Source organism: Protomyctophum parallelum (genome assembly GCF_964188405.1).
Source record: "Protomyctophum parallelum genome assembly, chromosome: 19".
Classification (NCBI taxonomy): Eukaryota; Metazoa; Chordata; class Actinopteri; order Myctophiformes; family Myctophidae; genus Protomyctophum; species Protomyctophum parallelum.
In genome coordinates this window covers 26367947-26391976 of record NC_139717.1, presented here as the reverse complement: position 1 = coordinate 26391976, position 24030 = coordinate 26367947, and the positions used below count along the sequence as shown (strand labels likewise).

At 43.0% G+C, this 24030-nt stretch overlaps 1 protein-coding gene across 1 annotated transcript in view; it reads left to right on the top strand.

Moving 5' to 3' along the window:
- The window catches only part of nrxn3b (neurexin 3b), a gene marked incomplete at its 5' end in the record, with an annotated part of 401977 nt that overhangs the window by 75794 nt on the left and 302153 nt on the right, over nt 1-24030 (top strand). The window contains 2 exons of the mRNA XM_083790730.1: nt 20474-20775; nt 22894-22917. Of these exons, the coding sequence (XP_083646856.1) occupies nt 20474-20775; nt 22894-22917 (326 nt within the window). The remainder of the gene's footprint in view (nt 1-20473; nt 20776-22893; nt 22918-24030) is intronic.

Here is a 24030-nt window from a genome sequence, read left to right as displayed (position 1 = left end):
ACCACCTGGTTCCCACACTATGACGCAACATCACCGGCTCACCGGCGTTCGCATGAGCAATATATATACCTTTTATACTTCTTATAAGCGCCTTTTACCCGCCAATATTTCATTTCTCCTTCGCGCCGCGTGACCTTGAAGTGCAGACTCGAGTCGATCCTCCTCCACTCCTCGCTGCGTAGGAGATAATTATGTAACTATAAACTGCGGTTCGCCTCCTTCTTAAATGACTCTGGTGAGGTAGGGTCATAGTTCAAACCCCGGGGGTGTACTTGTCATAATTGACTGTTGGGGTGCCAGTGCCCGCCTCCTCCTGCGCCGTCCTCTCTCTCTCTCTCTCTCTCTCTCTCTCTCGCAGTCCAGTCATATTTATTTCATTGTCCCTTTTATGGCACGACTGGTCCCCTTTTAACCCCTAGCCTCCCTGCACAGTGCTATAGATGTCCCAGCATCTCGCTGGAGGGTAAGTTATGGAGGGCGATAAATATTAGATGGCTTCCAGCGCAGGCTATAGCGAAGTGTTAGTGTGCTAATAATCTGATTCAAGTGCAGGACGGGGACTTGACTTCGTTGCGTCTGATGGCACTCTGATGCACTGTCTTGCCTCAGTGAGTTGGGCTGATTTTATCCCCCTCGATTCCCATCAACGGTCTTTTTTGACGTTTAGATTTGTAGCTCCCTTTCACTCGGTTAAAAGGTAACAGGTGTTCATTTTGAGAATTTTGCTCCCTGCTTAGTGTGCATTTTATTCCAGATGTATTATGTATATGTTGACTCATCTTACCAACGCCTATCATTGAGCTTCTTGCAGCTTGTAGGCGAGTGAGTCGAGTAAGCCACAGTTATATTGACATATACCTGAATGGTTACAAATAGAAATGTAGCATAATTCGTTGCTGTTGGGAGGAACTACATTTTTGAGGTTTGCATAAATCAGTGCTATAGAACATCCTCTACGTCTGTGTGTTGTTTCGAAAATATTGAACCAATGAAAAGTAGTAAAAAACGCCTTGGAAAAAACCTCTTAACTCCATTGGACCCTCAAACTGTCTGATAAAGCAACTAACTCCACCACCGCTCCCCCTCTCATGCAAGTAATTGACAATATATAAAGTCACAACATCAACTTTGATGAGGCAGTATTGCTTTGTTTTCTAAATATATGTTTTTCTTCATTTCCTGAAAAATGAACATTTTCGGAGTTAGGAGGTTTCTTCCCGACAGCAGAGATATACAGTATATGTACATACCGTACATATCCACAGTATACTACATCTCTAATGGATACAGTACTTAAGCACTATATGTTTTTTTGGGGGGGGTTTTTGCAAGATGGATAGTGATGGCATGTAGATCTGCTTGGCTATTTATTATTATTTATTTTTTAAACTGTTCGCCTGTAATGACATGCCAAACATATGGACACCAGGGTGAACGCGTACTTACAGTACATGGTAACACAATTTGTTTGGGGATTTCAAAAGTACAGGTAGTTTTAATTTGATGTATATTAATTTGCCTTGGACCCCCAGTGTTTGAAATGCAATTTATTTACAGAGTCCCAGGTTGAAAAATAGTATATATATATTTTTTTCTCCAGTAAAGTAGTAACATGCCATGTAGGAGCGGTCGGTGTGCGCCGCATGTCATTGGCGAGCAGTCTCGTGTGAGCTGACAGAGAGTGATGCAGAGAAATGGGAACACGGCTGGGCGTCTGACAGCAGAGATAATAGCCAATAAGGCTGCGCCAATCTGGATGATTGACAGCCTCCCAGGGATTGTCCCGCCTGCTCGCTCGCTCTGCAGAGCAAGTCTTGGCATCTGTAATACACATCCATTCATCTGTAATACACATCCGTCCATCTGCAATACACACTGTTCATCTGTAATGCACATCCATTCAATACACACTGTTCATCTGTAATGCACATCCATTCAATACACACCGTTCATTGTGAACTCACATTCACGTGCATGCAGCATGCGTGGGCCCATGCGTGATGGCATGCAATAACACCACATGCATGCATGGGCATGGTCACATACAGTAGGCAAGCATACATGTTGTACGTGTGCACACAATCCTCTCACATTATGTTCACCTCACTTCCTGTTTGCTGCATAGCTGCTCACTGCAAATTACATACCTGGCTACAACAGCACCATGCATGCCTGTGCACGCACGCACAGCAGGGCAATTCAACGCATTCAAAAATGCACGATATTTGAGAATGCAGAAACAAAGCAAAAACTAAAATAGAAACAATTAAACGTGACTTTCACAAATACAAATACAATGACGCCGGAATAGTGTACGGATGCCAGCCTGTGTATAGTTTCAGATGCTGGGGAAAAGCGAGTATGGAAGCTAGAACTTCCAACTCGGCGCTGTCACTTTTCATTTCAACTCAGGACATCATGCTGTCAGACTGATGCAATGCACCGCCTTCCAGAGACACGCTGTCAGGGGGTTTGATGGTTGGGGGAAAATAACCCACAAACACGCTGATTCCATAATAGTGCAATCCAATGTTTCAGTCATCTCAGAAGGAAGGAATTTGTACACATGCTCCTGATGCAGTTTGGAACAATCCCTTAGAATAGACATGGAAATTAGCATCTTGCTGCCGGAGCCGGAACAGCAACAAAAATACGTTTTCAGAGACTTGAAGACTGGTGATGTCTTTAACCCGTCAAAACCGAGAAAGCATTGGTTTCATTTTTTATTTTAGCTATATGAGTATGTATAGCAACGTTAGTTTTTCAGAAAACTCTTAGGACTTAGAACAGTGCTTCTCAAAAATAGCAGCAACAAAGCTTTTATATAAGCTGTTTTTGATCATTTTTATTGTATTATTTAACACAAATCTTCTCTTTTGGGGGTCCCTGGCACTAAACATTTTCAGATGGGGGGGGTTGCCGCAGTCAAATGAGAGATCTCATTTGTTATTATTGTTATTGTGAATGAATGCATGAATGGGACCCGAATGGAAACAAAACCGCAAGGTCTTTCTTCGGTGTTGTCCTTTTGGACCAAAATGTGCTTTACTGTACCCTGTACTGTTTGCATTTTATTGTCTAACAGAATTATCAATCAAAACATACATATCAATGTAGGGGTCTTTGGCACACAATAAAAACAAAAATGTTTCAGACCTATACTGATTTAGAAGGCATTTGATGAATCGGCCTGAGTTCAGGTCTTAATGGGTTAAGAAGTTGTAAAATGTTGTGAAATCCCATTTTTTATATTTGGGCTTTGAAACGGGGCTTGTGTTCCCAGCTATTTGAAATGCTTCTCCCCACAGACAAACCTCCAGACAGCTGGTTGCTGCTGATTGCTGATGCACTCTGCCTCGTGGCTGTCAATAAAGTGCACACGCATGAAACTAAGCCCGCGGCGTGCTCAAATTCCCTGCGCCGCTGTGCACATTGTTGTTAAAGCATTTTAAATAGCTGTAAAAGATTTAGTAGTAGTAGTAATAGTAGTAGTAGTAGTAGCAAAGTATTTGAAGCATTTTAAAGCATTTGAAATAGCTGTAAAAGAGTTAGTAGTATAGTATTTTTTATTTTATAGTTTTTCTTTTTTCTGATATGATAGAATTTTAAAAAGCATGCAGTACTGACTGCTGATGTCAACGTTATACCACGAGTAATCATAAACAATAACCACCATAAAAAATGGGATTTTTTTTTAAACATTTAGTTCGGGTAGTAACTACCGTATACCATATTAATTATAGTATTAACCAACTCTGGCGTCCCTATTTTGGGCATTTAATTACAGTATTAGACAAAAACGCTCTATTTTTGCATTAATAAAATGTACTTGATGAATCCGGGCTTAAGTGGCCAATTAATTGATGATAATGACTAGAACCTTGCCTGCCTACCCTTAATGATAATGATAGCTAGCTCATTGATGCATAGATGGTGATAATCGATCCTTCAAGCAACTCATGTCAGAGGTTAACGGTTCATCTCACATGAACGGGCACGCCAACAGAGTAAGGAGGGGGAGGGGGGGAGCTAGCGATGGGTGATACTGCACCACCATAATATGCTATATACCATTATGAAATATGAATATATCGTTGCTGTCGGGCAGAAACCTCTTATCTCCATATATTCTCACTGCTACTACTTAACGTTTGTGTTATTTTCTATTTATTTGTATTAATTTTTTCGTAAATGAACGCCCCACCCCCACTTCACCATACATGCAGCGTCACGCAAAGCGTGCAGATGTGCTGTATATACTTTTGCTGTTTTTGAATAATTCGATTGCTGAAAAGTATAACCGTTTTTTTGGACGTACGCAGTATGAGGATTCCACCCGACACAGAGACGATATAATACTGCACGGTATAATGATATGCCGTTAAGATACGAGGAATGGGATGCTGGCCTTCCTGCAGCGATCTATACTCATTCTCTATGCTCCATTTCCTCGACCTCCTCTGCATCTAAAAGATAACGAAAGGACTGAGATGCCCCCCCCCCCCCCCCCCCACACACACACACACACACACACACACACACACACACACACACACACACACACACACCGATCTTCTCTATTTTTAAACATGGCCGATATTGCCTGCGCCGTTAGTCGGCAGGTATCTGTTAAGGAAGAGTGCATGCAGTCGCCATCTCTCTTACTCTCTATCCCTCTGTCTGTCTCTCTCCATCCGGTTCCCTCCCCACCACCACCACCAACCCCACCACCACCACCCCCACAACCACCACTCCTCACTCCTGATATTTGCTCCGCACAATTGCCTCACTTGATGGGATTGGACCCTGGGTGCGTCAGACCACCATCCTTCAGGCACTCCCCTCCCCTCCCCTCCCCTCCATCCCCCTCATCCTTTCCATCTCGCCTCCCGCTGTCACTCCCAGGCTTATCACTCACTCCACGGAGTAACCCCCCCCCACACACACACACACACACACACACCTCCTCCACTTCCCCCAATCAAGGCTACCCTGGCCTCCTGTCACCGTCGTCACCCTGCGGCGGCGAGATCTGTTCAGACATGACAGTATTTCTGTGTACATTCACCCCTCTGCCAGCCAGTGGGCATGCAGTGGTGGAGAAAGTACACAATTGTTTTACTTAAGTGAAAGTATCAATACTGCAATGTAGAAATACTTTGTTACAAGACTGGAATTCCAAATGTACTTGAGGACAAGTGCAAAAGTATTGACATCCAAATGTACTTAAAGTACTAAAAATAAACGTAGGCTACTAATTATGCAGAATATGTGCAAATTCAAGTTTTCAAATGTATAAAAATCTTTTGAAAATAGCAGATCTACAAGCTCACATTGCGTCGCATTGCAACGCATTGTGAGCTTGTAGATCGGCTATTTTCAAATGGCCAAAATGTATATAAGGGCTGAAGTGGTTAATGCATTTTTTTTAAATAATAATCAAAAGCTACAAAGAAACTAGTACCTACAGTTTTCAAATAAATGTAGTGGAGTCAAATATTTGCATCCGAGATGTAGTGGAGTAGAGCAAAAAGTACTGTAAACTTGGAAATACTCAAGTAGTGTACAAATACCTCAAAATTGTACTTAAGTACAGTACTTACTGTGATTAAATGAGACTTACTTTCCACCACTGTCCTGTTTCAGGTCTTGGCAGGGGGACGTTGGGGGTTTGAAGCCTGTGTGCGGACCGATTACATGTTAAATACTGAAATGTTTGACTGTTTGGAGCTGCGTAGCTGAGTCATGCTCCGTGACACGACCGCGCCGTGGACAAAACAGAAAAAGCTGAGACGGGGAGATGCCTGAACAAACACTGCATAGCAGAGGTATTCACCATTTTTCAGTCCAAGCAAGCAACTCTTTGCTGAGAGAGAGCGATAAAGCTGGGACCCCCACCTTTTTTTCCTTTTTTCCTTTTTTTCATAGATTTCACAGATAGCTTGACCATAAAGTAAACCCTTAATACTTGGTCTGCTCTTGTCGGTTATATTTCAGCTAATTTTCCCTTCAGAATATGGATTTGTTCAAATGGTTAATGTAAAAATAAATCATGCAATGATTTGGCGGCCCCCTTGTAAGAAATCTGAGGCCCCCCTACAGGGGTCCCACCGTCCCGGACCCCCTGTTGAATACGCCTGCTGTATGGCAATGGTTACTGTTGGAATACAGAGCAATATATATTCTTTCAGAGCGAATATTTTTTAACTCAAATCTTTGGGAGGGTCACTGGAACCACATATTTACAGATGGGGGTCCGCAGCCAATAATTACAGATAATTCTGGGGGTCCTTGACATGAAAAAGGTTGAGAACCACTGACATAGAAACATGGGGTTATCAGGAAACTGTTTTTTAGAATCAGCCTCTAAATGGGTTAATGTCTTTAACAAGAAAGGAAAATATCACAGTGCCTTTAAATAAACATTATGTATTTTACATTGTGCTTTAATTACTCTACGATGTACAGCACACTGAAAATAGGTCTAGCTGAAATGTCTGCGCTTGCTTCCCCATGGAGCAATAAACATATAAGTGTGTGTGTGTGTGTGTGTGTGTGTGTTTTGCATGACAATGCACACCTGGTAATAATGATTATAATGTAAACTATACCACGTGTACACATAATACATGGTTACTTTAATTATGCTGAATGCAGGATGTTCTCCGTTTTGCAGACAGAGCGGCACTTACTGTTTGTTAATGTTTCAGGTGTGTGTGTGTGTGTGTGTGTGTGTGTGTGTGTGTGTGCGCGCGCGCGCGTGCGTTTACAGTATATACCAGATGGTGTTTTGTATTAATAATGTTTATGCACAAAGCAACTAGTAACTAAAGATAGTAACTACACTACGCCCACCCAGTCCCCCCCCCCCCCCCCCCCCTCGCGATCGTGATGCTAATTTGCACAGTCAATCATTTGATCTGCATAGACACAGGGACAGACATTGCTGGGCATTGGAGTGGCTGCACCCTATGGTTGCACCACTCAAAAAAAAAGTTACAATATAATGAGACAAGAGGTTTCTACCTGACAGCGTCAATATACTTTTCATCAGTTCAGGGGTCACAGCGTAAAGGGGGTCCACTAATCAACGCTTTAGCCTTAACACACAGGCTGTCGTTCCATTTCTTTGGAGAACCATTCAAAGTGCCTATGTCTCTTATGTCTGCAACCCCCCCCATACCTCACCCTGGTTTTCTCTATCTCCCACTGTGTCTGCTTCTCTGTGTTTCCTCTGCTCGCTCTTCTGTCTCCCCGCATAGTGTCTCAGTGCAGCGTCAACATCAAAGACTGCAAGAGACAAGTATAGTTCACCGCAGCCTCACAAGGTTAGATGCATGGGAGAGAGGAAGACGGAATGGAAAAAAGAAAGGAATTGACAGGGTGGCACCGTGGCACTTCAATGGAACCACATACACACTAAACATATGCAGGGTTAATTTACCTCTTTGAGAGTGTAAGGATGTAACCAAATGGACCCTCACGTTTGGTACACTACAGGGGTGGGCAAGTTTGAAGATGAAGAGGGCCACTATAGTTCTCCACACTCACTCCAGAGGGCCACTATAGTTCCACACTCACTCCAGAGGGCCACATTGCATATTATACACTGTCGTATCAAAAATAGCAGATCCACAAGCTCAAAGCACGTCGCAGTGCACCGCATTTTGAGCTTGTAGTTCTGCTATTTATTTTGCTATATTTGAATTGAAATCATGATTTTATTTTTCCTTTTTTGTGCTATTTTATTTTATTGGACTGTTTATTTAACTTCAAATGCATTTAGTTATAGGTTACTTATTTTAATTCATTAACTTAAATGCAAATACATTGGACATAAAAAAGACAATATAATTCTAATACTCATTCAGCTACTACTGTAGTTGCCCATGTACTGTATGCACTACACTACAAATGGGTCGAATTAACACTGATGATTTTTACTTCGTATACATCACAAGGCTTTGACACCTAAATTCAGCTGTGCCAAGTAATTTGACTTGTTTGCGTCACATGGGGTCACGGCGGTGCACTCAAAATTATTACAGCGGAATTGGATTTTTCCAGTTTGTTTTTCAGACAGAGCAGCTCAATAATTGGTAAGTCATGTACTGCCAGTTTTTGAGGCCCGGGAGTTGCAGTCATGTCGACATGTTGAGTCAACCAGGTGACCTCGCTGTAGCAATAAGAAAAAGGAAACTGCCCAAACCTATTTTTTTTAATTAAAAGATAGAAACTTTTCATCAATGCCGAGCCGACCATTATTGTAACTTTCAGTGGTTTTCTTTCGTACTGTTCTTATAAGTACAATTTTGAGGTATTTGTACTTTACTTGAGTATTTGCCATTTCCAGTACTTTTACTTCTACTCCACTACATCTCAGAGGCAAATATTGTAGTTTTACTCCACTACATTTTTTGATAACTTTGATAACTGGATTTTGATTATTATTACACTTAACCACTTAAGTCCTATACATATTTAGGCCTAGGCCCACCTATGTCTACTCTGAACTGGGCCCAGCCAAAAAAAAAGAAAAGAAAAACAAGTAAGCAAAAAAATTGTACAGACAATGCTCATAGCTCATTCATGATTACGGTAATCAACATGTCAGATTTCACATCCATGTAAATGGACCAGAGTTAGCCATAGTCTAATTTCCATTTGTAGTCTCTGAGCGGGCTCTTAAAAATGAAGATAAAACTATTACAAAAACACGTACTGTACATATGGGCGGCAGTGAGTGTATTATTTGGTCTAGATAGATACCTGCATAGATTGATTGGTCATGCCCTCATGCCTGCCTGATGCCTGACGTCATGTGCTTTTTTCCGCCTTTTTTCTAATGCGGCAGAGTTGTTTTTCTTCACCCCGGGGAACCCCCCCCCCCCCCCCCCCTCGGGAAACGAGAAGCCTCACTGAGTGTAGCCTAAATGTTAGCCTGCCCTGAAGAGTCACAATGTCAAACGTTCCTCCGTTAATTGCAAAGTTTTGGGAAAGAAAGGAAGTCAGCAGTTGAGTACCCAGAGCCAGAGGACTGCTACTACTACAACAGTTGTATGCTGAAGTAAGAGTTCACCTGGGAAACTCCACAACATCAGGTGAAGGCCATAATTGTATTTTTTGCCGAATGGATGTTGTCTGCTGCGCCTGCTATGCTAATGTGGTGCTACCTTGCTTAATGTGTAATTAGGAAGCCTGTTGAAACTATAGCTGTTGTTGTGTGCACTCTCTGTGTGTGTGTGCGCTCACGCCGCTCAGCGCTGCACTGCCCTGCGCTCACTTTAACAGTATTATTATTTAATAAAGTACGTAATTTATTCTAATTGTTGTTATTGCAATTTACGAGCTGCGTTCGCTTCCCGCGTTCGCGCGTCTTTATTATTATGGTGCTGTAGTAGTAGCCTGCCTGGGAGAGAGTGTGCATGTTGTTTTATGGTTGTTAGTTTATATATTTGGGAATGTGTTGGGATGAAGTGTCTTGTAGCAGCTGTAGCAACTTCATAGTTTGAGGAAATTGAAGGGAAAAAAATAAGTATTAATTAATTAGAAATAATTGCGCACGGGCACGGACTCCGTGCAGTACAGTACAGAGTACACACCCCTCCGTGCCACGGAGGGGTGTGTACTCTGTACTGTACTGTACTGTACTGTACTGTACTGTACTGTACTGTACTGTACTGTACTGTACTGTACTGTACTGTACTGTACTGTACTGTACTGTACGTGCATGCAATGCAAGTGTGCCAGCTGCCAGGCCTAGCTTGTAATTAATTCCTGAATATGCCACGGCCACTGCGTAATGGAGTAGTTCTATATTGCAGTATTGATACTTTTACTTAAGTAAAACAATTGAGTACTTTTTCCACCACTGCAGGGTGCTGTAGAGATGGTGAATGGTCAGCTCTTATTTGCATTCATTTTAATAGCACGATATACAAATTATACACTGTACAGCAGGGGTGGGAAACCATCTTGGGCACATGATCACTTTGCTTTGCTGTCCTCCAAGGTTGACATGATCACCCAACCCAGTGCTAGACCATGTAAAATCACCATTTGCTTTTACTATTATATAGGCTGCTAATTAGAATAAACAATAAGGTGTGTGTGTGTGTGTGTGTGTGTGTGTGTGTGTGTGTGTGTCATAGGCGGAGCTTGAACTTGACGCCTGGGGGTGCGACTTTCTTTTACCTTTATTTTATTATTTTAGCATTTTTACAATGCCCTAACCCCTAAAAATGAGTTATTTAGGTAGTACAGCAGCTCACACACATACACACATGCACTACAGCCATATAGCGAATCATCATATCATGATAAGAGAGATGATTACAAACTACAGTCAGAAGTTAATTTTTTTTTTTTTTTGCCAGGGGGTGCACCCCCTGAACCCCCTCAAGCTCCGCCCATGGTGTGTGTGTGTGTGTGTGTGTGTGTGTGTGTGTGTGTGTGTGTGTGTGTGTGTGTGTGTGTGTGTGTGTGTGTGTGTGTGTGTGTGTGTGTGTGTGTGTGTGTGTGTGTGTGTGTGTGTGTGTGTGTGTGTGTGTGTGTGTGTGTGTGCGTGCGTGCGTGCGTGCGTGCGTGCGTGCGTGCGCGCGTGCGTGTTTTAATCAACTCAGTTGGTCACCACAATTATAGCTCAGTCTGATTATCTGGTACAGTAGAATAAGAAAGAGCTGGTTTCTTGCTGGTATACGTACACAGTCTTAAGTTCATAGTCGTGTCTCCCTCCAGCATAAGACTGTGTGATGGTGGTGGTGCCTGCCCTGCTTGGCTGGCTGTGAAGGGACACATCGCCCAGGATGCTCCAAATTCTCTTGACATGTGATGGCTGGCTGCTGAGCTGTGTGATGCATGGCGCTGTTAGCACGTTAGCTGCAGCGTTTTAGCAGTCAGCAATAGCGGACTGCATTGTAGGCTTTAGATGTCTAGACGTTTTTCAACAAATAATGCAAACATGTGCAGTGTTCTGTGAAGTGATACTAGAAGTGAATCCATGACATTCTTGAGATATCTCGTGGTATTAAACCCTCCTTTGCCGAACATGAGAACACAGGTTTTGATAAAAAACGTATTAATCCAGAATTAATAATAATATTTTTTACCAGATTTGAGCTTCCATCGCTAGCCACCGCTAGGTTCCAACAGCTGGAATTCCAAATCCGCCGTGCACGTACGCGCACACAGGGGCTCAGAATGGGGTAAAGTATGATGTTGTGAGCTTAAAGGTATATTCAGTGATATCACTTAATTCAAATATCACTTCTTTTTTTGTTTTGTTGTGATAATCCTCCTTACTATAGAGTGTGCTGACCATATAAGGAGTTCCTCCCTGTCCCCAGTTAACCCCCTTGGCTAGGTGGCCCAGCCTTCATCCAATCAGGATACTTAGAAAGGGTCCTTCCGCCAATCATGATCGAGTGGGGGCTGGCCTTGGTGTGCGTGCTGTTGGCCTGTTGCCTGTCCCCCCACTGTAGTGCATGCATGTGCACATCTTGTTATGGGGGCAGACCGGGGGGGGTTTCCAAATCACCCAAATCACTGAATGCTATTCAAACAATAATTCGAGCTTATCAATGGTTCTATCGCTAGAACACGGCCACGACCCTGGTTCTAAAATAGCCGAAATATTCCTTCCGGGTCATGCGGCCGGAACCGGAAGACAGCTCTTCTTCTCTGGATGTTTCGCCTATTCTACTGGCACTATAGCCACATGGAACGAGTTATAGGACTACTGTTCTATGTAGGTCGCATGATTCATGATACATGAGTCATGAGCTTCCTATAACTTCTATGTTATTCCAACTTAAGTGTGGTAATGTGTGCATGATTTGAGTACAAAATATAGGCAACTTGTGATAGCATTTAGGGTTGCGGCAGTTTTAATCAAACTAATCGGTTAGAATAACCAATTTTCAATAATATCAAAAATAGCAGACCTAAAAGCTCACAACACCTTACTTATCAATTTAGCCAATTATGAAAATATATACTGTATCATATAAAGTTGATTATATGACTATTCAAAAACGTTATAGACTAATCACAAAATAACACAGCCCAGGCAGGCAGGCAGCTACAATCCTTATGCAGAGACCCTGCTGGATAATACTGTAGGGGTACAAAAAGGCTCAGTCACCCCTTTTGCCACAATGACAATCACAGCACCATTATAGGGAACGTTCTGCTGCAAACAGCCAGATGTACTGTATTAGATCAGCTGCTGGTGGTGTGACACTGGCGGCAACCGACTGCAACTAAAGCATTATAAATCACCCTTTTGCCCCAAAATGATAATCACAGCGCGATAACCTCATAACCAGATAACCTCATAATCATCCGTCACACCCTCTGCATATTCATCCGGTCCGTCGCCTCCTGCAGCGCAGGGACAATTTAAAACCCTGCCCTGATGGCCTGATCTTTAGAAGGTCAAAGGGCACTCATGATAGTTTGGCAAGGTGACAGCCCCTGGCGCAGCTGGAGAGCCCACGGAGTACAGATTCATGCCACCCGGGTGTCCGGGAGGGGAGGGGGGGCCTAACGCAAAACAGGACCGGGGGATGGTAATGAAGGAGCTAATTGCTTCCAGTGGATTTTGAAATCGAACCCCTGGCCCTGTCGCACAGAAGCAGGCAGAACGCAAATGGAATATTGATGACTATGGAGAAAATAAGGGGAAAATGACCTGGCTGCATGATCGATACCAAAGCCACAGATCTGCGCACAGCATGTCTCAACAGGCAATACATTTCCCCTGGTTATTATAGATCAGTATACACTTACAGTCGGTTTAATATTGCTGAGGTGCACACATATTACATTATATCAATTTGCTCTCTCTATTATTCATAGCAGGGATGTTGTATCGATCGCCTTTATGGCTGGCATGGTAACTGTAATTACATCTTTATAATTAAAGATACATATGCAGAGCTTAAACATGCCATAACAAAGCCTGGTAGCCCTTCAAATGACAGCGGAACCTTTTGTAGCTGCCCAGTATGTTACAGTTCAATGCAAGAACATGACAGGTTGAATTGTTCTCTCTTTTGGAAATAATCTGTTTTGAAATGTCAAATTTATCCAACCTCAGCAGTTCAACCAGTAAATATTCAGTCTGATGCATTTGAGACCCATCCGTAGCTGCATCAGATTTTGATACCAGAATGCTGCAGTGTAAATTACTCCCTAAATTGAATGAATTATTCCAAGATGCAATAATCATTTTCTGGGATTGCTTCAGCTACCTGAAAATATTCAATTTATATTCCTGATACAGAGCCAGTTTTTATCCTCAAAGCACATTTAATTTGTAAGAATAAGTCTGTGGATGATAAAATAACATAACATCCACCGTAATCCATGGTATGCTGCACACACGTGTGCTATAAAACATTTCATGAGAGTAGCTTTGAGGTCTCTCTGTGTATAATCTCAGTTTGGAAACAAATGTTTGTGCCTGTTAAGTGCCTGCTGATCTTTTACCATATATTTCACTAGTAGAAAGTAGCTCCAGTAAGTAGGATGCTAAAAGCTGCTAAACTTTCTAGTAGGTACTTTACTTAACTTGAGGATTTCCAATCACTCTAGTTACTTTGCAACTTTGCAACATGTTACGAAACATACACCACTTAAGACCGATTGGCTCTTTGAAAATAGTTGATCTACAGTACAATCTATGTAGTGGATCTGCTATTTGAAATAATTTAGCAAGAAATTAGGAAATGGGCCATTACTTTTACTTTGGTCCCTTAAAGAATATTCTTAAAGTACAATTCTTTTGTACTTTTACTGAAGTAAAAGTTTGAGCTTTTTATGTTGCTTTTCATGTTGTGGTATTGCTACTTTCACCCTTACACTGTATTTTCCCGTACACATTTGTAGCTGCTAACAAGGTGACAAACACCTTGCACTCCGGTCCTGTTGTGCGACCTTAATACCAATAAGTGAGCAGGATTCCCTGTGAAGTCCTTGACATTTGAGCAGCGATCCTCCGACAGACGGCCTAATTAAAGCGTGCAGGATGGACGGGCGGGTTGCCCCGGCAACGACCTGTCTCTCCCCCGGGGTCAGGTGAGAGCAGACGGGATCAGGTGTCTGGGGTTGTATCTGACGGCGTTATCAGACTGCAGCTTACTTCACCGCTTCTCAACCTGTGGGCCTGGGCCCACTCTGTGGGCTGCGTGGGTATTGCAAGTGGACCCCCCAAACTCATATAAAAATCACACCCGTGTGAACTGAGTGGTGCAACTCTTCCCCCCCCCCCCCCCCCCCACCTCTCTCTCTCTCTCTCTCTCATTAGCAGGCAGCAGTGCAGCACTATCCCTCTCTCTGTTTCTGGCAACAGCGCCCCTACTAGTACATAGTCATATACTGGTGCTCATTAACCAACACATAGGCACATAGGTGAACCAACACATAGGCGCATAGGTGAACACGGACATTGCTGTTCCTTGGAGTGGTTGCAACACTCAAAAATAAATGTGTAGAAAATAAATACAAATTACATGGTATCTTTTTTATTTTTCAAAACTTGAACTTTGTGTTTCCATATTGATACCATTAAATAAGAACTTAAAGTATGCTACTTTACTTCCACCGATCCAAGCCGGAAAACAATTGATCGATTGATCATTAAAAATAAACATGCATGATGTGGCCCACACATCTGACCACTTAACACTTTCAATGGGCCTAATGGGGCCATGAGATTCATAGTCACAAGCTCTGATACTTTTTATTGGTTTATTTGGGCATAAATAAAAAATGGGAAAATGTTTTTTTAAATGGAATAATACCAAAAATAGCAGAACTGAAAGATCAACGATTTGCATCGCAACGTGTGACGATTGAAAACTTCACTGTCGACCTCTCTGCCTAGCTGCGCCATTAGTCAGCATCCTTCAATGCACCTCAAGACGCGATCCTTGGTGTCTAGAATAAAACGTTCCCATGCGTAATTGCTTTATTTTTTTTTAAGTGAAAGGAATGGCACTGCCATGCCCCGCAGTCATCCAGCTATTGACAGCTAGTCTCAGCCTCGACCCGTGCCATTTGTCATCAGGGATTTCACTATAGAGCCAGGGGGTGAGAGGAATTTCAAAGTAGACATTGAGATTACTGAGGAATACATCAACATTTACGGTACATCCAACAACGTTTCATAAGCCGTCTGAGAGCATTTCTTCATGTGATTTATGGCTCCAGCTAAAGCCACTGGTCCCGAAGATTGATGGGGGACTCACAACAGTCTCAACACTTGCTTTATCTCTGGCAAGTCCCATATTCACATTAGTATTATTATTACGTTCTTTCTTTGAAACCACTAGGAGTCTACAGCATCCCTATTTTATAGGGCTAACGTTTGGCGAAAATAGCAGATCGGCTATTTGGGTATAGGAAGAAAAGGGGTACAGATTTTTGATCAAGAATTCACAATCTAAAATTCTAAATCCTATACTTAAAAGGGTTTAAATGGTGTTGAGTTTAAATGTTTTGCTATAAAACAAAGAAGAAGAAGAAGAAAAGAGATCATCAGGGATTCCCATCATTATTATTTCATTATAATTCATTCCTATTCAAGTTCATAGTAGAGTTCTTTGGATTACAAGTTAAATAGTTAAAAAGATAAAAGTTCATGCATAAGTGTATTTCATTTTCTCATGTGGCTTTATGTAATGTTAGTCTCTTCTACTGAAATAGTCAGTGTGTGTTCCTTGCCTGCCAAAGACAACACATACAGAGCTATAGCTCCACTGCGCCACAAGGGGGCATTACACTCCAGTGAGTGCTACAGGATTCTGTCAGTCAATGAGGAAGCCAATATATCCTGTGTTGTGAATGATGATGCAGTCTGACTCTGGGCAGAAACATGTCTTAATACATTATCAGAAAGTGAGTTCATTTAGACACATGGAGTAGCATATAACCAGGGGATATGTTTATAGTGGAAAAGTTGGCCGTGTGTCCCTCTCCACAATGTTTGGAGTAGTGGTAGCTTAGCCTTTAGCCTAGTAGCTCAGCCCTATGTTCCCTCAGCCCCGAGGTGCGCTGCGGGTCGGGAGAGGGTTGCGGTTAGGTTTAGGTGTCTGCCCCGGGGGTGCGCTGCGGGTCGGGAGAGGGTTGCGGTTAGGTTTAGGTGTCTGCCCCGGGGGAGGTTAGGGTTAGGGTGAGGGAGGAGGTAGGTTGTCGTAGGCTGAGGGAACATAGAGCTGAGGGAACATAGGTACGGTCCCAGCTTAGCAGCTAAAGCTAACATGTGACTGCAGAGGCCCCAAGCTGCTACTGGGTGACTATATGATCTTAATAATTGATTCAAACAGACCTATTTGGTGTCATGTATTTTTGTTATACGGTTTAAAACACATTTGTGTTTATGTGATATTTCTGTTCATGTATTATTCTGTTTATGGCCAGTAAGTCTCCGGTTAAGACTCACCCGTGGCTTCTGTGTGCGGTTAGATAGGTTTAGGTAAGGGTTAGGGGTAGGGTTAGTAATATCCGATTATTGGGACGTCGGACTAACTAATGATCCATGGATTGGCGGTTCGAATCCCGGCTCCTCCTGTCTACATGTCGAAGTGTCCATGCGGGCAACACACTGACTGAACCCTACATTGCCTCCAATGAGTCGGTCGGTGCCTTGCATGGTAGCTTGCCACCGTTGGTGTGTGAATGTGGGAAGTGAGGAGGACGCTGGTGTCGACTGTTCACCGCTTCACCTCCCAATGTATGAATGAATGGACCATTGTTAAGCGCTTTGATCACTTGGAAAAGTGCTATAAAATGCAATCCAATAATATTATTATTAACGCTACGTATTGTGAATGATGATGCAGGCCGGACAGAAACCGACATTACATACATTGTTTGCACATGTACTTGTTGCAGAGCGTCCAGTAAAATTAACAAAACAAACCACACTTATAAGGACTCAGTCATTGGACTCATGCAGTCATTCATTGAGTGTGTAATTTGCATAATTTGACCGGAACAAAAGATTGGTTATTTTTCTTTTCTCCAATGTACAATGCCGTGTGTCAATGGGAATAATGGAGTTCTATTTATTCCCCTGTTATGTAGAGGCTTTTCAGAGCCTTTTGTCTGCTTGCCATCCTGTTCCTCGTATCCTATATGCACGTTGAACGCAGAGAGATGTGAGTTTGATGCATTTCGTATCACCTTTATGCGGATGATTCGCAAATATACATGCCCCTTAAAAAGGACAATAACGGCTCCCTGAAACCTCTGCTTGACTGTCTAAGTGACATCAAGGCATGGATGGCTCTTAATTTTCTAAGTGTCAACGAAAGTAAAACGGAGGTTATAGTGTTTGGCCCTAGCGGTCCTGGTATCGTTCCCACTGACCTAGGTTCCCTGCAGCCATATGTGAAACCTGTAGTCTCAAACCTTGGCGTCAAACTAAACAATGCCCTTAAACTTGACAAACAGGTCAATGCGGTAGTTAGCTCTAGTTTCTATCATCTGAGGCTGCTGGCCAAAATCAAGTCGGTGCTATCTTTTAGTGATTTTGAGCGGGTTATACATGCCTTCATATCTACGCGGTTGGACTACTGTAATGCCTTGTACGCTGGTTTAAACCAAGCCTCCCTTGCTCGACTCCAGCTAGTCCAAAAATTATTTTATTTGTCTTTAAATCTATAAATGGTCTGGCTCCTCTTTATTTGTCTGACCTAATTGAGGTTTATACTCCTTCTAGATCACTGCGGTCTGAGGGCCAGCTAAACCTCAGGGTCACAAAGAAGACCCGCTTAAAGTCCAGAGGCGACCGAGCCTTTTCTGTTGTAGCCCCTAAACTATGGAACGCACTCCCCTCCCACGTCAAATTGGCCCCCTCCATCGAGACCTTTAAATCCCGCCTAAAGACCCACCTCTTGGCTTTTTAACCCCGCTTGAGTTCCTTTGGTATATGTTTCTGTGATGCTGTTGTTTTCTGTAATGTGTCTCAGTTGTTGTCACTGTTTGTACTTTGTTTTCTCGCTGTTGTTTTTCTGTGTGGTAGCTTTAGTGCACTTGTTTTTATTAATTTTTTTCTCCTGTACAGCACTTTGTAAACTCTGAGTTTTAAAACGTGCTATATAAATAAAGTGGATTGGATTGGATTGGATGCCATGGGAGGAATTATTCCTTGACCGGAATCATCATCATCCTATTTGTCTTATTGTCTTATTCTTCCTCACTATCTGACCCCCCCCCCCCCCCATCTCTCTCTCTCTCTCTCTCTCTCTCTCTCTCTCTCTCTCTCTCTCTCTCTCTGTCTCTCTCTCTCGCATCATCTTGTTCTTCCTCTATACCTCATTATCATGACTCATGGCACTCGTGGGTCTGACGTGTGGCATACTAATGTTCCTGGGAAACCATAAAGGAAAATTAATTGATAGTGTTGTTGAATGCAACACTGATGCCCCTTAACGATAACGACACACCCCCATGGCCCACCCCTCCCCTGCCCCTGGCTGCAGTTATGTGCTTTGAAAAGCCGCCGTGGCATTTCCGAGGCAAGGGGGAAGGAACCCGTCCCGCCGTATCCTTGACGGCCGTGGTTGCCTCCAATAGCGCCTTATCCTGCTTCACACATTGTAAATAATTGAGACCGAGTCTGACCTCGTTGTCTGTAATAGATTCACACACAGAACCCGGGCTGGGTCGGAGCATGTCCACCAGGGCTCGGCCGTCGCTGGCGACAGAGTGGAAGACGAGCCCGGTCACATCGCAGATCACTGGCGAGACACGGAAACTATGATCCAGTACAACTTTTCATGTTGAACTCTTTCTTTCTTTCTGTATTTCTAACTTTCTGTATTTCTAACTTTCTTTCTGTCTTTCTCTCTTTCTCTCTGTCTTTCTTTCTCTCTTTCTCTCTTTGTAGTTATTACTAACTACTTACATTACTTACTTTCCCTCTTTCTGTCCGTGTCCTGCTCTATGCTCAGCCATGTCCCTGTCACGCTGTGACCCTGCAGCGTCTGTCTCTGTCTGCCAGTGACCATCTCAACTTACTCACCGTGCCGCCGCGTGAAGAATGGGCCTCAGGAAGTCTCTCCAGCGACGGGACTGATATAAAACTGTAAAGTCAGAGACGGCTGCATTTTGATTTATGTATGCCATTAGCGGGGTGTATTGTTCCATCATAAGTGGTCTGTCTGTCTGCAGGCGGCATTGGAGACCTCATCTCACGGTCACACAGATAGGGTTTTTATGATGGGGACTGAACGGGGGGATTATCGGGGCTGTGATTATGGCAGATTATGGATGCGTTTTCCCGCAGATGTGTTTGATGTGACCATCGATCTTGTCACTGCCTCGCGGGACGCAACACAGTTCTCATGTTTATTTAGGTCACACCGTGATTGATGCAGGGGCCTGGGAAGGACGCCAGGCCTGTTTCATGTTTAAAACATTAGAGTTGTCCATATACTGTAGACCCCAAGTGTTGGGGTATATGGAAAGGATACAGCATACAGTATAATGCTGATGTATACACGCTGCATTTAAGTGTAATTTTCAGCAAAGGTCCGCCGAGAGTTTTACATGTACGTAATACTACTGGACTCGTGAGGAAAGCCATTTCCTGAGACAAACATTGTGAATTATTCAGCAGTGCACAGCGGCTTGCTCCGGCCGATGTGCTAAATACCCAGTTGAGAAAAACACATTACCTTTTTGAACGTTATTAGAAGCAGCATGGCACACTAATGCAGTGGATCCCAAATGGCATGCCGAGGCACGTGGTGTGCCGTGACACACTGCAGTGTGCCTTGGGATTGTGTCAGAACCACACGTTGTTATTGCAAAGTACAGTATACAACTAGACAAAAAAAGTTATGAATATATTTTTTTCTAGATCAGTACTTTATGCGCACTCATTTCCCAATAGAGAGACAATTTCTGTACCCTAAGCAATATATATATTTGAACCACTTTAAACCAGTTGTCCCTATTTTTGGCCTTGTCATTAGTACAAGCTCACAACATCTGAGCATGTAGATGTACGTAAGTATGTATTTTTGGAGAACAAAATAGGGCTTAAACTTTTTAATTGGCATTTAGTAAATAAAAAATAAACATTTAAAAGGGGTTGAGAGCGATAACATGAATGCAGGTGTTGACTTGAGATTTTGACTTGCTCTACGGTGTAGCCCAAAAAATACCCCAAGAGACAGACACTGCTTTAACCCATTTTGGGCGGCAACCCCTTTTGGTGTTGGCATTAAGTTATGCTTTAGCTATTGAAAAATAGCAGATCTACAAGCTCATAGCGCGCCACCGAGTGACGCGCTACGAGCTTGTAGGTCTGCTATTTTTTTTAAATCGAAGAACGACTGACATAGAAACATAGCTTTTTCAGAAAACTGTCAGGATGTAGAAGACATTTTTAGAATCTGATCTCGGGTCAAAATGGGTTTATGTAACTTATTATTAATCTTCTTCTTTCTTGTCATTCCAGCGAGGGAGGAGAACGTCGCCACCTTCCGCGGCTCCGAGTACTTCTGCTACGACCTGTCGCAGAACCCCATCCAGAGCAGCAGCGACGAGATCACGCTCTCCTTCAAGACGTGGCAGCGCAACGGCCTCCTCCTCCACACGGGGAAGTCCGCCGACTACGTCAACCTGGCGCTGAAGGACGGCGCAGTGTCGCTGGTCATCAACCTGGGCTCGGGGGCCTTCGAGGCCATCGTGGAGCCGGTCAACGGGAAGTTCAACGACAACACCTGGCACGACATCAAGGTCACGCGAAACCTGAGACAGGTAACTGGTGGGGAGGGGAGGGGAGGGGGGGAGGTGGCGGCTACCGGGCGGAATTCGGAGAACATAATAATTATTATAGGCTGCAAAGTTTTGCCGTAAGACTTTTAGTGGCTTCAGCAGAATTCGCTAGAGAGCCGTCACTTTTCTTCTGATTGGTTGTCATTTTGCATCACATGCAATTTTTTATCTCTTTACGACTACATGGAATGTTTTAATTTTTTATTTCATCTCTTATTTCCATTGCACATAGGTGAAACATGTATATATATATAAGAATATATATATATATATACACATATATATTACTGTATATGTATACACTCAGGGCGATTGTGATTGATAGATCAGTCTACATATACATTATTGTACTACTAGGTCTCTTTCTCTACTTCTTCTGTGTGTTGAACTTGAGCTCCCTTATAATTAACTTACCTGATGCTTCTACTTTGCTTCACACAACCTTAAGCTGACACTCCTATATCCAGAGCTGTCACTCTTCCTGGCGTCAGAAACTTTATTTACATTCATCTGTAGAATATGGGCTTTGATTTGAAAGCCGTGGCAGTGTGCGTAAAGCCTGTCCAATACCTCATATTTACAGTATAGTGCAGACGATCACACGTTCACAGATTGCTTGTCACACATAGGGATGGATGTCAGTCAGATCATATCCAATCACATTTGACACTTATACCGCTTAGCCTTTACGGGATGGAACTTGTGACATGTTTCGTTCATATCGGTATAGTAAGATTTGACAGAGCTACGTATGTTTTAGTGCCGTCTTTAATCTAATGCAAGTTCCTAAAAAGAAAAGATAATCAAAATAATGTTTCGAGATGCTGAATGTTAATAAGAAGATGCGTACACACACACACACACACACACACACACACACACACACACACACACACACAGACCCGGCCCTTTTTACCCCACAGTTGCATAATTAATGTGAAACAGATGTAGGGGGCCAAGGGCTCGGAAAGTAGAGCAAATATTGAAATTACATCTAACCACTTCTTTTTTTTTCTTCCCTTTTATGAGAGTATGGAAGTTTGAAATAGTATATCCGTTAATGAAATCAATTAATGTCTGCAAATAGCACTCTGTGGGGCGTAGCTTTGCCCGCCTTGCTTACTGGGGCCATAGAGCACTAGTGCGTGTCACCGTTGGTAGCCAGTCAATAGTGAATAGTGGTGGTGCACAGAGGGAAACGGACTCTTTACACTTGGATCGACTTGGTCGACCTTTAGTATGTCTGCCAGATGAGACAGCACTTAAACCTGCTCTCTGAGCAGCGGAACAAGAAGTGCTGTTCCTGACACAAGCCGACAGTAAAAACCCGCCCTACAGGTTAGTAAAAGGTTGTAGCCCAATAAGTTCCTCCCAGGACACACACGCACCCGCACACACACACACACACACACACACACACACACACACACACACACACACACACACACACACACATACACATACTGTACACAGTCACACACAGTCAGACACACTCGCAGACACACACACACACACACACACACACACACACACACACACACACACACACACACACACACACACACACACACACACACACACATGCAGCTTAGAAGTTTAGAAGTTATGAGCCGAGGGACTGTTTATCTCTTTCTCTGTCTCTACCGCTCTACTTTCTGTCTTTTACTACTTCTATTTGCTCTCAGGAAGACACGCTTTATTAGGCTCTGGGTGAAGAAACACTACAAGATTTGTTTAAAGATTTGGATTAAGCCATTCCTAACACAAAATGTAAACGATCAGGAGTCAAAGTCCCATGACATTGTTCTTCTCAGAGGGTTTTGCAGGAGCCCGATCTAGAACATTTAGTTTAGGATGGTTTTGTCAGTCTCTGGCAATCGGCAGTAAATCATGTAGTGTTTATCCCCTCTAATACTAACTCATTCATGTTAGAAATCATTTTTTCTTTACTACTAACCAATATCTAACCAACTAATGTACTAACTAACATCCTAATTCTTCATCATTGGTTTTCTTTCTTTGGTTTTCTCTCCATCCTTATTAACAACGTTTTTGTTCATTATTCTTTTGATTTCCTTTCTTCCCCCTTTTTCTGGAAAGCAATCAGGCATTGGACACGCTATGGTAAACAAACTACATTGTCTGGTAGATATCATTCTTATTGTCTTTTTTTGGGTTTGCCGTGTGTCCCCTATCCCCTCTTCTTTTACTCGTTTGAGTTCCATCCTAGACACTCTTATCAAAAAATGCGGAGATGGGTTTGTATTACCAGGCAGTTCTTTCTTCACTTCTTCTTCTCAACTTCCTCCCTGACCTGCCAACAGACTTCTTTTTCCTCCCCCCCCCCCACAGTCCCCCATCCTTTTTTTTTCACTCTAGCTTTTTTTCTTTTTTTACCCACGTCGCTGTGTAGTTCCAACAACTTAAAAAAAAAAAAAGACAAAAAAAAAACAATTTGACCTTTGTCTTTGTCAGGGGGAGTTTTGCTTTTTTAATATTTTGTTTTCACACAAAAAGCCCCCATTTTTTGTGAGGACTGTCGTCAAGAACTGACAGAAGCTTGCCACAATTTCCGACAAAGATGGGTGACCTCAACCTCGACACTGAGCCCTAAAAAGAGAAAACACCAAAAATGGCAACCCTTAAACCTTCATTGCGGGAGCTCTGACAGTTGTTTCCAGCTCACTATGGCGCATGGCATGCCCACATCATGTCTCATGACCACTCACCCATAATAATAACCACTAACACTCTAACTCACTCACTCACCCTCCATCTGTCATTCATTCACTCTGCTCTCCCCTCCCTGGTTTTGTGGCATGCTGGTGGAAGCTGTGTTCGTGTGTGTTCGTGTGTGTGTGCGGGTGTGTGTGTCTCTGTGTGTGTATCGTGGCTTACCTTGATCCATGATACCTCCCCTAGGTCCATATGCATAACCCTTCTTAGGTATAGAGGCATTGATCTGGGTTCATTGGTCTGGTCCAGAGTGAAGTACACATGGTACCATCCTGAGTGTTAATACAGCTGATAACGGACCCCAGTCCATACAATGTCCTACCCAGTATCCAAACCTGGGTGTCCCCTACAATGTCCTACCCAGGATCCAAACCTGGGTGTCCCCTACAATGTCCTACCCAGGATCCAAACCTGGGTGTCCCGTACGAGCCGAGAGTTTACATTAATTTCCTACAGCTGGTTTAACCCATTAAAACCTGGGAAAGCAACTTTCTCATTTTA